We start from the raw sequence: 13,155 nt of genomic DNA, 5'->3' as shown, positions 1-13,155 counted from the left end.
GTGGAAGATAGAAAAGTGGGATAAGGGATGTTTGTGGGTTGTAAATGGGCAAAGCTACCGGCTTCGGCCGCCTAATCATGATCAGGACAATGGACACGAAGACCAGTTTGGCAGGACTGGCCTCGGGCAGAGGAGGTAGCCTTTGTCGAGTCATGCAGCTACAGCGTGATCTGGTTTAAGGTGCACGTGTCATGAAAGAGGTGAATCTCCGGCTAAGGTTACGTGTCCTTAATCGAAATGAAGTGATCAGAGGCTATTGCGTATGTGAGGGCAAGAAACACAAAATGGCGGCCATGATCTAAGATGGATGCCGTGGGTAGATCAGAAATGTGTTTATAAAAGGAGTGCTCTTGCTCATAGCGTAGCGTAAACACCAGGATATACTAAATGGATCATTTGCGGTTCGCTGATACCAATATTATGTATTTCCGACAAACTTGAAAACACGGGTTCAAATCGTCACGGAACCTCAGGACCGGTAACACCCCGATACTGGCTTCAGTGTAAATAAGGAATGTTTCTTTATTCATACATACTTCAAAGTCCCATAATTTTGGGGTATCACTGTACGACTCCCGCGTGAACCCCATCGTGGCAGCCCCCTTGGACCACCAGGAAACGTCCGAGCTGGCGTCTGCGGTGCCTCCCCCCTCCGCTGCGGACATGCCCAGGATTACACAATGCCAGGCAGCCTGGGTCATGAGCTGGGATTAATGGGAAAAACCGAAAGCAGCCCCCGGCTGTGGTGACGTCATGGGAGTGCTGCCCCGGGGCGGGGGCGGGTCTGAGCGGCCCTACATAAGATGCCGAGGCAGAGGAGGGTGGACAGCAGCGGCAGTGACCCCCAGCAACACCTGGAGCTCCAGCACTGCAAGGGGCAGGAGGAAACACTCACATCTGGAGCTCTTGAATACCAGGGTACAGAATCTCCAGCACCTGAGGAGCCACAGGGCCACATCTGGAGCACCTGCGTCTTGGGAGCCAGAAGAACACGCCTGGAGAATCAGCACCTCTGGAGGTGAAGGGCAACATCTGGAGTCCGGTGCCAGAGGAACATATGCACATCTGGGGCTCAGCTCTCAGGAGCCCGGCGTCAGACCCCATCCCTTGCACAAGAAGCGGGGTCCGAATCCTCGCCCTCATCATGGAGGCGGACCCTCAGCACATGAAGACCCTTTATGACGCCCGGGGCTTCCTGACAGCGGTGCCAGTGCTGGACCCAGGGGAGCTGGAGGGCGCCAGGAGGGCCTTCGAGGAGCTGGAGCAGGAGTTTGGTAGGTGCAGGGAGGGCAGCCTTATCTCTCGAGCTTATTTATGAGGGCCTTGCGTCATGCTTGCACCATGCTAAGTGGTACATGTACGAGGCAAAGCCCCAAGCCAAATTTATGAAGCCCCGCAAAGCCACTCTGTATGGCCCTGCGCGGCTTCACAAATATGGAGAAAGGCAACGCAGCGCAAATCACTGCGTTGCCTTACTCTGCGCCCGGAAGGTGTTCCATGGGCGTTGCGTGGGTGTCGCAACTCATCGTTTTTGACGCAGATTTACAAGGTCTTGTAAATCTAGGAATGTGTTAAAAAATTATGGCTCCCAAGGTGAGGCCTAAGGAGGAGAAATATCTTTATTTGGTTGTATCTTGTGTCTGGTGGCTGTATCAAGAGTATAATTGCTGTATCTATTTTATGTTGCTTGTATCTTGTGTCTGGTGGCTGTATCTGCTTTATGTTGCTTGTATCTTGTGTCTGGTGGCTGTATCTGCTTTATGTTACTTGTATCTTGTGTCTGGTGGCTGTATCTCCTTTATGTTGCTTGTATCTTGTGTATGGTGGCTGTATCTGCTTTATGTTGTTTGTATCTTGTGTCTGGTGGCTGTATCTGCTTTATGTTGCTTGTATCTGGTGTCTGGTGGCTGTATCTGCATTATGTTGGTTGCATCTTGTGTATGGTGGCTGTATCAAGAGTATAATTGCTGTATCTATTTTATGTTGGTTGTATCTTGTGTATGGTGGCTGTATCTGCTTTATGTTGCTTGTATCTTGTGTCTGGTGCCTGTATCTGCTTTATGTTGCTTGTAACTGGTGTCTGGTGGCTGTATCTGCTTTATGTTGCTTGTGTCTGGCGGCTGTATCTACTTTATGTTGCTTGTATCTTGTGTATGGTGGCTGTTTCTGCTTTATGTTGCTTGCATCTTGTGTCTGGTGGCTGTATCTGCTTTATGTTGCTTGTATCTTGTGTCTGGTGGCTTTATCTGCTTTATGTTGCTTGTATCTTGTGTCTGGTGGCTGTATCTGCTTTATGTTGCTTGTATCTTGTGTCTGGTGGCTGTATCTGCTTTATGTTGCTTGTATCTTGTGTCTGGTGGCTGTGTCAAGAGTATGATTGCTTTATTTGCTTTATGTTGCTTGTATCTTGTGTCTAGTGGCTGTATCTCCTTTATGTTGCTTGTATCTTGTGTATGGTGGCTGTATCTGCTTTATGTTGCCTGTATCTGGTGTCTGGTGGCTTTATCTGCATTATGTTGGTTGCATCTTGTGTATGGTGGCTGTATCAAGAGTATAATTGCTGTATCTAATTTATGTTGGTTGTATCTTGTGTATGGTGGCTGTATCTGCTTTATGTTGCTGGTATCTTGTGTCTGGTGCCTGTATCTGCTTTATGTTGCTTGTATCTTTTGTCTGGTGGCTGTATCTGCTTTATGTTGCTTGTGTCTGGTGGCTGTATCTGCTTTATGTTGCTTGTATCTTGTGTCTAGTGGCTGTGTCAAGAGTATGATTGCTGTATCTGCTTTATGTTGCTTGTATCTTGTGTCTGGTGGCTGTATCTGCTTTATGTTGCTTGCATCTTGTGTCTGGTGGCTGTATCTGCTTTATGTTGCTTGTATCTTGTGTCTGGTGGCTGTATATGCTTTATGTTGCTTGTATCTTGTGTCTGGTGGCTGTATCTGCTTTATGTTGCTTGTGTCTGGTGGCTGTATCTGCTTTATGTTGCTTGTATCTTGTGTCTATTGGCTGTGTCAAGAGTATGATTGCTGTATCTGCTTTATGTTGCTTGTATCTTGTGTCTGGTGGCTGTATCTGCTTTATGTTGGTTGTATCTTGTGTCTGGTGGCTGTATATGCTTTATGTTGCTTGTATCTTGTGTCTGGTGGCTGTATCTGCTTTATGTTGCTTGTGTCTGGTGGCTGTATCTGCTTTATGTTGCTTGTATATTGTGTCTATTGGCTGTGTCAAGAGTATGATTGCTGTATCTGCTTTATGTTGCTTGTATCTTGTGTCTGGTGGCTGTATCTGCTTTATGTTGGTTGTATCTTGTGTATGGTGGCTGTATCTGCTTTATGTTGCTTGTGTCTTGTGTATGGTGGCTGTAAAGAGGAGAAATATCTTTATTTCTACTTGTTTTTAACTTTCCATGTGCGCTGCATTCTGCAACACACCTAGAAAAAGTAAAATTCCTCGATGGATTGTTTATATGCTGGAAGGTGCCCCTTCCTGCGCTAATACAATCCTGCTGTAACACAGGCAGTGCTGCACCATGGTGCAAGGGTGCCAGCATTGACACTAGGCTGCAGAAACGGCGCCAGCGCAGGGAGAAAGGAAAACAATGCACCTTATTGGATAAATGCTGCCCGTTCCTGCCCTTTTCCAGTGGCGCAGGACGGCGCAGGAATGTTTTTTGCTGCGCTGCTCGGTGCCACCATTCCCATATATAAGCCCCTCCGTTTAGAGGCCTCTCGGGGTAGAGACTAGCCCCCCTCCTTGTGTCCCCTGTAGGCTGGGTCTAAACTGGGGTGGCAAGGTGAGCAAAAGAACGATGGATTGAACCCACACCTCTTGACTGGGGGTGAATGTTTGATTTGCTTTGCATTCCGTCCATCATCTGTGTGTCTTTTCCTTTCTCACCCTACAGGGAAGGAGCACGCCCAGTACAGCCTGCACAACGCCCACCTGCGCCTGCCGTGGGTGCTGGGCCTCGCCACCCACCCGCACACCCTCCAGGCCATCACCGCCGTGCTGGGGCCCCACGTGGTCCTGCTAGACTCCAGGTTCATCTGTAAATACCCGGCCTCCGACGTGCCCCACCGAGGGAACAGCGCCCCCTACGTGGCCTGGCACCAGGACATCAAGTAAGTCAGACTGCGGGGTGCTGGCTCCAGGGTGGGGGAGGGGAGGGCTCAGCAGGGGTGATGTGTCTGTTTGTACTTCAAGGGTAAGGCCAAAGGATGGCATTCCTGCCCCCTCAGCCTGGTGAGGTCTGAATAACAGGCTACCTGGTGGGCACCATGTGGTTTTTAAATACACAGGGCGGTGCGGGGTGCACACACAGCATAGATTACAGCATCTTTCATCTAGGCAGTACATGACGGCATAAGGCTGGCTGCACTACCAGACACACATCACCCTGTGTCATCCTGTGCCCTCGTGTGCCATCATGTGGCCTATTATGCCCTCATGCACCATCCTGTGCCATCATCTGCCATCCTGTCCCTCCATGTGTTATCCTATGCCCTTTGTATGCTATCCTGTGCCCTCATGTGTCACCCTCTGCCCTCATGTGCTATTGTGTGTCCTCTTGTGCCATTCTGTGCCATCATTTGCCATCCTGTGCCCTCATGTGTCAAAATGTGCAATCCATGCCTTGATGTGCCATCCTGTGTCATCAATAGCCATCCTGTGCCCTCGTGTGCCATCCTGTGCCCTCATGGGCCATACTGTGCTCTCATGTATTATCCTGTACCATCATGTTCCATCCTGTGCCCTCATGTACCATCCTGTAGCCTCATGTGCTATCCTGTGCCTTCATGTGCCATACTGTGCTCTCATGGGTTATTCTGTATCATCATGTGCCATCCTGTGCCATCCTATACATTTATGCGCCATCCTGTGCCCTCATGTGCCATCCTGTGCCCTCATCTGCCATCCTGTGCCCTCATGGGCCATACTGTGCTCTCATGTATTATCCTGTACCATCATGTTCCATCCTGTGCCCTCATGTACCATCCTGTAGCCTCATGTGCTATCCTGTGCCCTCATGTGCCATACTGTGCTCTCATGGGTTATTCTGTATCATCATGTGCCATCCTGTGCCATCCTATACATTTATGTGCCATCCTGTACCCTCATGTGTCATCCTGAGCCCTCATGTGCTATGATGTGACCTCATGTGCCATCCTGTGCCCTCATTTGCCATCCTGTGCCCTCATGTGCCATTCTATGCTCTCATGTGCCATCCTGTCATGTGCTATCCTGTGCCCTCATGTGCCATCCTCTTGCCCCGGGGTCTGCCGATGTTTGGCTGACAGTGTCCTCCTCCTTTTACTTCCAGGTATTGGGGCTTCGAGGGGGGCCCGGTGGCCTCAGTGTGGCTTGCCCTGGATGACGTAGACGCAGAGAATGGTGTCCTGCAGGTTATTCCAGGTATGGATAAACTCCCATAGTCAATGCATGCACCACAACAGCCTGGAGCTGTAACACTGATTGGCTGAGAATGGGGGATGGGCTAATACTCTACTGGTGAGCCCCAATGTAATCACATAAGAAATCTAGGACAGGGCTCCACAGCATGGGAGATAGATAGGCCATCTCTTTACCTTGAGCCCCAGTGTCGTGACATAGGGATCTGGGACAGGACTATACAGCAGGGGAGGCCATCTGTTAACCAAGGAGCCTCAATGTCGCGACATAGGGATGTGGGAGAGTTACACAGAATGGAAGACGGTGCATTCATTCACAATGAGTCAGAGTCCAGACAAGCAGGGGTGCAGCAGGCTAATATTGTTGAAGCCCTTGGGCCTTGACTCAGTGGTGTTGACAAATTGTCTACTTCTCTATCGGAGTCCACTGCTGTCCTGACACAGGGATGTTGTCTTAGTACAGAAAGTCTGGAGATAGAACGCGGGCTCCACCCAGGTCCTGGCGCCCTCAGCACCATGTGGGTCACAACTATATCTCAGGATGGAGCAAGTCCATGCTGCTATGTACGAGCGCCCCAGTGTGATCAGAGGGATCCGTGCCAGGGTCGGATTGGTAAGGGGGCTCTTGGGCCATGGGCGATGGGCTGGTATCTGAGTTGCAGCTGTGGGCCGCTTTTTTGGGCAGCGTGGTGGCCGATATGGGATGACTATGCTGCTCCACCCAGTGGGGGCCTGAGCAGCCTTTGCGGAGGCAGATGGACCTCTGTTACCCCCCTTTTACCAAGGGGGCGGAGGTATCATTCCCAGTCTCCGGCTGGCCCCGCCCATTAATGTATGCAGATTGAGCAGGGGCAGGGGGGCTGAGTTTAAGTGGCCTCACTTATATTCAGGTGTGGTTCACCAGTGTAAACTAATCCAACAACACAGAGTCCTAGCAACAATCATCGCATTTTTTAAATCTTAGTAAAGTTGAGATAAAACACACCTCTCTTATAGAAATCCCCCAACTTCTTTTTATAACACTTAAAACACTGAAGCAATGTTTTAAAAAAAGACGGGTGCAGATTTACAAGTCAATTGCGTCACATTTACGCTGTTGTTGCATCACTTCTGTGACTCAGCGGCGGCGTAAACCATGCACCACGTTGCGACTTATTTACAACCTGACGCATCTAGGGAGATGCGTCACGTTGTGAAGCCCTGCACCACATTAAACCTGCGTCAGGTTTAAGGTAAGCAGGGTGGGTGTTCCGTCGGAAAAAACCTCGTAAAAGTGACGGTGTGAAATCTACAAGATTTCACAGTCATTTTTCAGAGGCTGCTGCGACGAAACCTTACGCCTGCTTAAAGCAGGCGTAAGGAGGGGGCCAGCACATTAGGTATGGGCGGTGCCTGAACATTGCTGGAGTAGCGTTGCGCCTGCGACATGACTCCAGCCATGCACCGACCTTACACCATCAGATGCGGCACGCATCTGTCTATCCCTGCGCCGCGGTGTGCTGCATTGTAAATGCGACGCATCCGTGGTGGCGCAAGGAGAATTGCGAATCGCATCGTTACTGGCGCATCACTGCTAATCTGCAGGGATGCGCCAGTCCTTGTAAATCTTCCCCGCAATCCGCAAATGTGGGGCTCTTTTTTCAGGGTGCCCGGGCCAACTTTTTTCAAAGCCAATCAAACCCTGACCCGTGCTTTACTGTACAGCTGGAGCGGGGGGACACGAGGTCCTAACAGAGGGACGCTGCTTACGGTTCTACAGGCAGAGATGTCTTTGCCTGTAAACACGGGCACCACTGCCTTGGAAGAGTAATATTGGAAGGGTTGGCCAGACAGGGCTCTAGTAGGAGCCTACAATCTTCACCCAGATTAGTGTCTGAGGCTAGACTCCTGGGGGCTGTGGAGGCCTGGATGAAAGATCCCCGGGGTCCTCGTGGGGTTCTAGTGTTCAGAGATGGCTCTCTCTTTATTTAGAAGCCGCAGTCCTCTGTTAGATGAAAAACATCCTTTACCACGCGTCTTTTCCATGCATGCCTTTACCACAATTCCTTTACCACGCAAATGCCTTTACCACGCGTATTTTCCATGCATAAGTTTACCATGCTTCCTTTACCACGCAAATGCCTTTACCACGCAGTCTTTTCCATGCATGCCTTTACCATGCAGATGCCTTTACCACGCAGTCTTTTCCACACATCCTTTACCACGCTTCCTTTACCACGCAAATGCCTTTACCACACAGTCTTTTCCATGCATGCCTTTACCATGCAGATGCCTTTACCACGCAGTCTTTTCCACGCAACCTTTACTACGCTTCCTTTACAACCCAGATGCCTTTACCACACAGTCTTTTTCACGCATGCCTTTACCACGCTTCCTTTACCACGCAGATGCCTTTACCACGCATGATAATTAAAGGTAAATGTGTGTATAATTATTGTGGGTGTGGCCCGTGCTGACACCTCATTTTAGACAGAGGCGGGGACTGCATGAGTACCCAGGCCAGGAATCAGTGCCCCCCTTACTCCAACCCTCTTTTCTTCTGCAGGAAGTCACAAACAAGGTGTCCTGGAGCACCGCACAGCAATGACCCCCGGAAACATGCTGTCCACCAATCAGGAGATTCTGCGGCACCTGGTTGATGCAGAGAAGGCGGTGGAGTGTCCTCTTCAGGCTGGGCAGATGTCGGTGAGTTCACAGCGCTCTGTCGTTTCCTGGACTCATGTCTCACAGTTGTGGTTATTCCCACAGGCAAACAAGCAAGGGGTTACTGCAACTTTACGAAGTAACATGAAAAGCCATGATACTTGAGCCCGGTGCATTGTGGGTGTCAGGCAGACCAGTGATTCCCCCACTTATAAATGAGGCAGTCGGGAAGTGGCCGGGGCCAAGACATCCATCAATTTATGGCACCGCCCTTCCCATAATGAGCCTTTTGTCTCCATTACTGTGTACTCACAACACCCCTTAAAGGTGTCCCAGAACTGTGTACTCACAGCCCCCCTTAAAGGTGCCCCAGAACTGTGTACTCACTAACCCCCCTTAAAGGTCCCCAGAACTGTGTACTCACTACCCCCCCCTTAAGGGTGCCCATGTACTGTGTACTCACTACCCCACCTTAAGGGTGCCCATGTACAGTGTACTCACTACCCCACCTTAAGGTTGCCCATGTACTGTACCTCCCTGTACTTACAGCTTTCTTTGAGTTGCCCCAGAACTGTGTACTCACTACCCCCCCTTAAGGGTGCTCATGTACTGTGTACTCACTACCCCACCTTAAGGGTGCTCATGTACTGTGTACTCACTACCCCCCCTTAAGGGTGCCCATATACTGTGTACTCACTACCCCCCCTTAAGGGTGCCCATGTACTGTACCTCCCTGTACTTACAGCTTTCTTTGAGGGTGCGCCAGCACTGTGGACTCACAGCTCCCCATGACGGTGCACCAACCTGTGTACTCACAGCTTTCTATGAGGGTGCGTCAACTCTGTGTACTCTGTACTCACAGCTTCCCCGGGTGCACTCACACTGTGTACTCACAGCTTACCATAGAGAAGCGCCCACACTGTGTACTCACAACTCCCCCTGGGCATGCACCCGCACAGTGTACTCACAGCTCCCCCTGGGGTGCACCAGCACTGTGTACTCACAGCTCCCCCTGGGGTGCACCAGCGCTGTGTACTCACAGCTCCCCCTGGGGTGCACCCGCACTGTGTACTCACAGCTCCCCGGGGTGCACCCGCACTGTGTACTCACAGCTCCCCCGAGGTGCACCAGCACTGTGTACTCACAGTTCCCCCGGAGGTGCACCAGCACTGTGTACTCACAGCTCCCCCTGGGGTGCACCAGCGCTGTGACTTCACAGCTTTCCTTGGGGTGCCTCAGGACTATGTACTCAGTTTCCCCTTGAGGTGCACCTCAAGGCGCTGCCTGTCTTTTCTCTGTCCCATATCCAGTGCTTGATTTGTGCCTGTGTTTTCCGGTGCTTTTCTGTAAACAAAGGCACATATTTCTGAGAAACCACCATATGGTGGCAGTGTGTGTGTATTTTTAACTAACTTTCATTAGTAGAGAACTAAATGATTTAATATAGCTTTAAAAAAATGACAAAACTTAAAGGTAAAAAAGTGACGCGGGCATTGCCAGCTGCAGTGGACCAGTGAGTAACACATTGGGCCCTGGCACTTACATTTTTGGCAGATAAGCACGGCTCATATCCTACATTTCTCTCGCCAGATCCACGACGGGCTGACAGTCCACGCCAGTGAACCCAACACGTCCCACAGACGCAGATGTGGCTTCGTTATTCGCTACGTCCCCACCACAGCCTACCCCGTGGAGGTGAGTACAATCCTCTCCTTCATACTGTCTGAGTATGAATGTGTGTCAGTGGGATTATTAGACGACAAGAGTGACAGTGTGGACTGTATGTGTTTGTGTGTGTGCATCCACGCACGTGTGTTTGTGTGCGTGCATTTCTACTCGTAACTGTGTGTGTTTGGGGATTTAGATAGTTTTGGTTGTTAGTTATGTAAGAGAGGCAGGTCTGAAGGTTCAATAGTTTGAGGATTTAGATAGTTTTGGTTTTTAGTTATATAAGAGAGGCAGGTTTGAAGGTTTAATAGGTTGGGGATTTAGATAGTTATGGTTGTTAGTTATATAAGAGAGGCAGGTTTGAAGGTTCAATAGTTTGGGGATTTAGATCGCTTTGGTTGTTAGTTATATAAGAGAGGCAGGTTTGAAGGTTCAATAGTTTGGGGATTTAGATCGCTTTGGTTGTTAGTTATATAAGAGAGGCAGGTTTGAAGGTTCAATAGTTTGGGGATTTAGATAGTTATGGTTGTTAGTTCTATAAGAGAGGCAGGTTTGAAGGTTCAATAGTTTGGGGATTTAGATCGCTTTGGTTGTTAGTTATATAAGAGAGGCAGGTTTGAAGGTTCAATAGTTTGGGGATTTAGATAGTTATGGTTGTTAGTTCTATAAGAGAGGCAGGTTTGAAGGTTCAATAGTTTGGGGATTTAGATAGTTATGGTCGTTAGTTATTTAAGAGAGGCAGGTTTGAAGGTTCAATAGTTTGGGGATTTAGTTAGTTTGGGTAGTTAGGTTGTTTTATAAGAGAGGCAGGTTTGAAGGTTCAATAGTTTGGGGATTTAGATAGTTTGGCTAGTTAGGTTGTTCTATAAGAGAGGCAGGTTTGAAGGTTTAATAGTTTGGGGATTTAGATCGCTTTGGTTGTTAGTTACATAAGAGAGGCAGGTTTGAAGGTTCAATAGTTTGGGGATTTAGATAGTTATGGTCGTTAGTTACATAAGAGAGGCAGGTTTGAAGGTTCAATAGTTTGGGGATTTAGATAGTTATGGTTGTTAGTTATATAAGAGAGGCAGGTTTGAAAGTTCAATAGTTTGGGGATTGAGTTAGTTTGGGTAGTTAGGTTGTTCTATAAGAGAGGCAGGTTTGAAGGTTCAATAGTTTGGGGATTTAGATAGTTTGGGTAGTTAGGTTGTTCAATAAGAGAGGCAGGTTTGAATGCTAGATAGTTTGGGGATTTAGCTAGTGTTGGTTCTTAGACAGTTTTGAAAGAGAGGGAAGGTTGATGGTTAGTTATTGTTGTAGAGTACACGCTTTAGAGATTCGGTTGATCATGCCCTTTTCTCCCTCACTACATGACACCAGTGTAGGTCCTCTATGATAAGGTCTTGTATTCTCCCACGTCTGAATGCCCTCATTCTAATGCACTTCTCTCCTCTCTGATTCCAGGACCCCGAGCGCCCCCGATCCTTCCCCGCCACCGTGCTTGTTGCAGGAACAGATGAATTCCAGCACTTTACAGATCATGCACCCAACTTTTTCTCCAAGACCTTCTGACACCTCTGCAGAGCATCATCAGGAGACACCTTCCTCTCTTCATGTAGTTCATAACTGCCAGTAACATGCTGCTGCAAGGTGCAGGTTCATTCCTGATCTCAGATGGAGCCCTATAGGTCCAAATATGTATTTCCTCTTTTTTAACATCTTGCAGTGAGCCTCAATATTGTCTACAATAATGTTCGGATGGTAGGCCAAAAGGTGCTGCAACTGTTACCGTAAAACAAACAATTGCGGTTTCAGAAATTGATAATGTGAATTCCTTTTTGCACTGCACTGCACTTTCATTAGAAAACACATGCCTGCATCCTGTTTTGGAATCTCAGCTGCCTGACTATATGTAAATTTTATTTTATTGATGTTTATTTATTGAGCTAAACATACAGCTGGAAGACAGATTTACAGTCAAAAGTGCGAATGTCTTTTTGTATTCTTTTTCTACAAAAGTAAAATAAAAAATGTATCAATACATTTTGGATGAGAGTACCACTTTTGATTTTCAACACATCTTGATGATTCCAGCTTGAGAAATATGTAAGGAGGAGGCTGGTCTCATTTTAAGCATGAATTTGGATACATGCCGGTACATGAGGAACTCTAGATCAATTTACTTCAATCTAGAAGTTTAGGGGACGTCCCACTAGGACCATCTTCACCCTTCCTCATCGCCACTGGCCTCACTAACAAGCCCGCATTTTTACAAATCGATCATTGAGTGACTATATATATACATATGATATGATTGACATAAAAGAGGGGATATATCCTGTGGTAATGTTGCAGTTTTCATGCAGGATGCCTCTGACAAAAAGCTCGAGGCCCGAAACGCGTCTGCACTGGGTCCGCCATATATATATATATATTTTCCATAAGATAAGCGTTGCCTGTAACTTTGGCGCTGTTGGACGAATCTTCACAAGACTTTCCAACGAAGGGTCACGGTGAGTCTTGTTGTGCATGGAAAGTTTCAGGGAGATCGGTCAAGTAGGGGCTGAGATATAAGGGGGTCAATAAAGGTGCCTTTTCCATGCTAATTCCCCTGAACTCTTTAGACAGGGCCGCAACCCGAACTGCTATTATTTGTTGTAAATCCATTCAGTTGTTGTTGAGAAATTTAAGGAAACTAAATTTAGATATCTCCGATTGCTGGCTAATTCACGAATAATAACGAGCTTGTGCAGAGAACGGCATAACTGACTGGGGCTGCCAACACTTCAACCAGGAAGTGTTAACAGCCATCTTGGGACTTTGCTTCTGCCGAGTGTCCCCCCAAAAAAGTTAAAAAAAGAAAAAGAAAAGGGGGCTGGGTAGGGATACCCTGACCTCCAAGCCTTGGTCTTGGGGTCCCAGAGGGACCCTGCAGGGTAAAAAAGCATTTTTTGTAAATGTGTTGCGAATTTATAGCAAATATGGCAAAAAAAGTGGGGGCTCCAGCTCTTGTTCATACAGCAGGAAGCCACGAGCCAGCCTGGAACGCGGGGGCCTTGAGGTACCCCTCGCGATCCCCATTAGGCACACTGTGTGCCCAGGGCACCCAGGTGAAATGGCCAGGCCCAGGGGGGTGGGGAGATCGTGCCAATAATTGGTCCGGGGAAAGGGTCCTGCAGCCCACCTTCCCTATTTGGTTATGGCTGGGGAATGGGGTCCCCGGGGCCTAAATTGGCCCAGGGAGGGGGGCCGTGAAGACCCCCGCCCCCATTTAAAATGTATATATTTATGCCTGGGCCCCGGGGGATGGGGATGCCGAAATTGACCTGGGGAGGGGCCATGTGGCCTCCATCCCCATTCAGTTAAGGCTGGACCCTGGAGGATGGGGTCCCCTAGGGCCAAAATCGGCCCTGGAGGGGGGCTGAGTGGCAGAGTGTTTGTATGGATGTGTGACTGT

General features: G+C 48.7%; 1 protein-coding gene across 1 annotated transcript; it reads left to right on the top strand.

Moving 5' to 3' along the window:
* Positions 1-1,144: 1,144 nt before the first annotated feature.
* LOC147689253 (phytanoyl-CoA dioxygenase domain-containing protein 1-like) lies at positions 1,145-11,270 on the top strand. Its single transcript, XM_086940057.1, has 6 exons — positions 1,145-1,274; positions 3,905-4,121; positions 5,321-5,412; positions 7,954-8,093; positions 9,642-9,746; positions 11,163-11,270. The coding sequence occupies exons 1-6, from the start codon at positions 1,145-1,147 to the stop codon at positions 11,268-11,270; spliced, it is 792 nt and encodes a 263-aa protein (XP_086796183.1).
* The last annotated feature ends 1,885 nt before the right edge of the window (positions 11,271-13,155 follow it).

Source organism: Lissotriton vulgaris, chromosome 10, assembly GCF_964263255.1.
Source record: "Lissotriton vulgaris chromosome 10, aLisVul1.2, whole genome shotgun sequence".
NCBI lineage: Eukaryota > Metazoa > Chordata > Amphibia > Caudata > Salamandridae > Lissotriton > Lissotriton vulgaris.
This window is presented reverse-complemented; position numbering and strand designations above follow the sequence as displayed.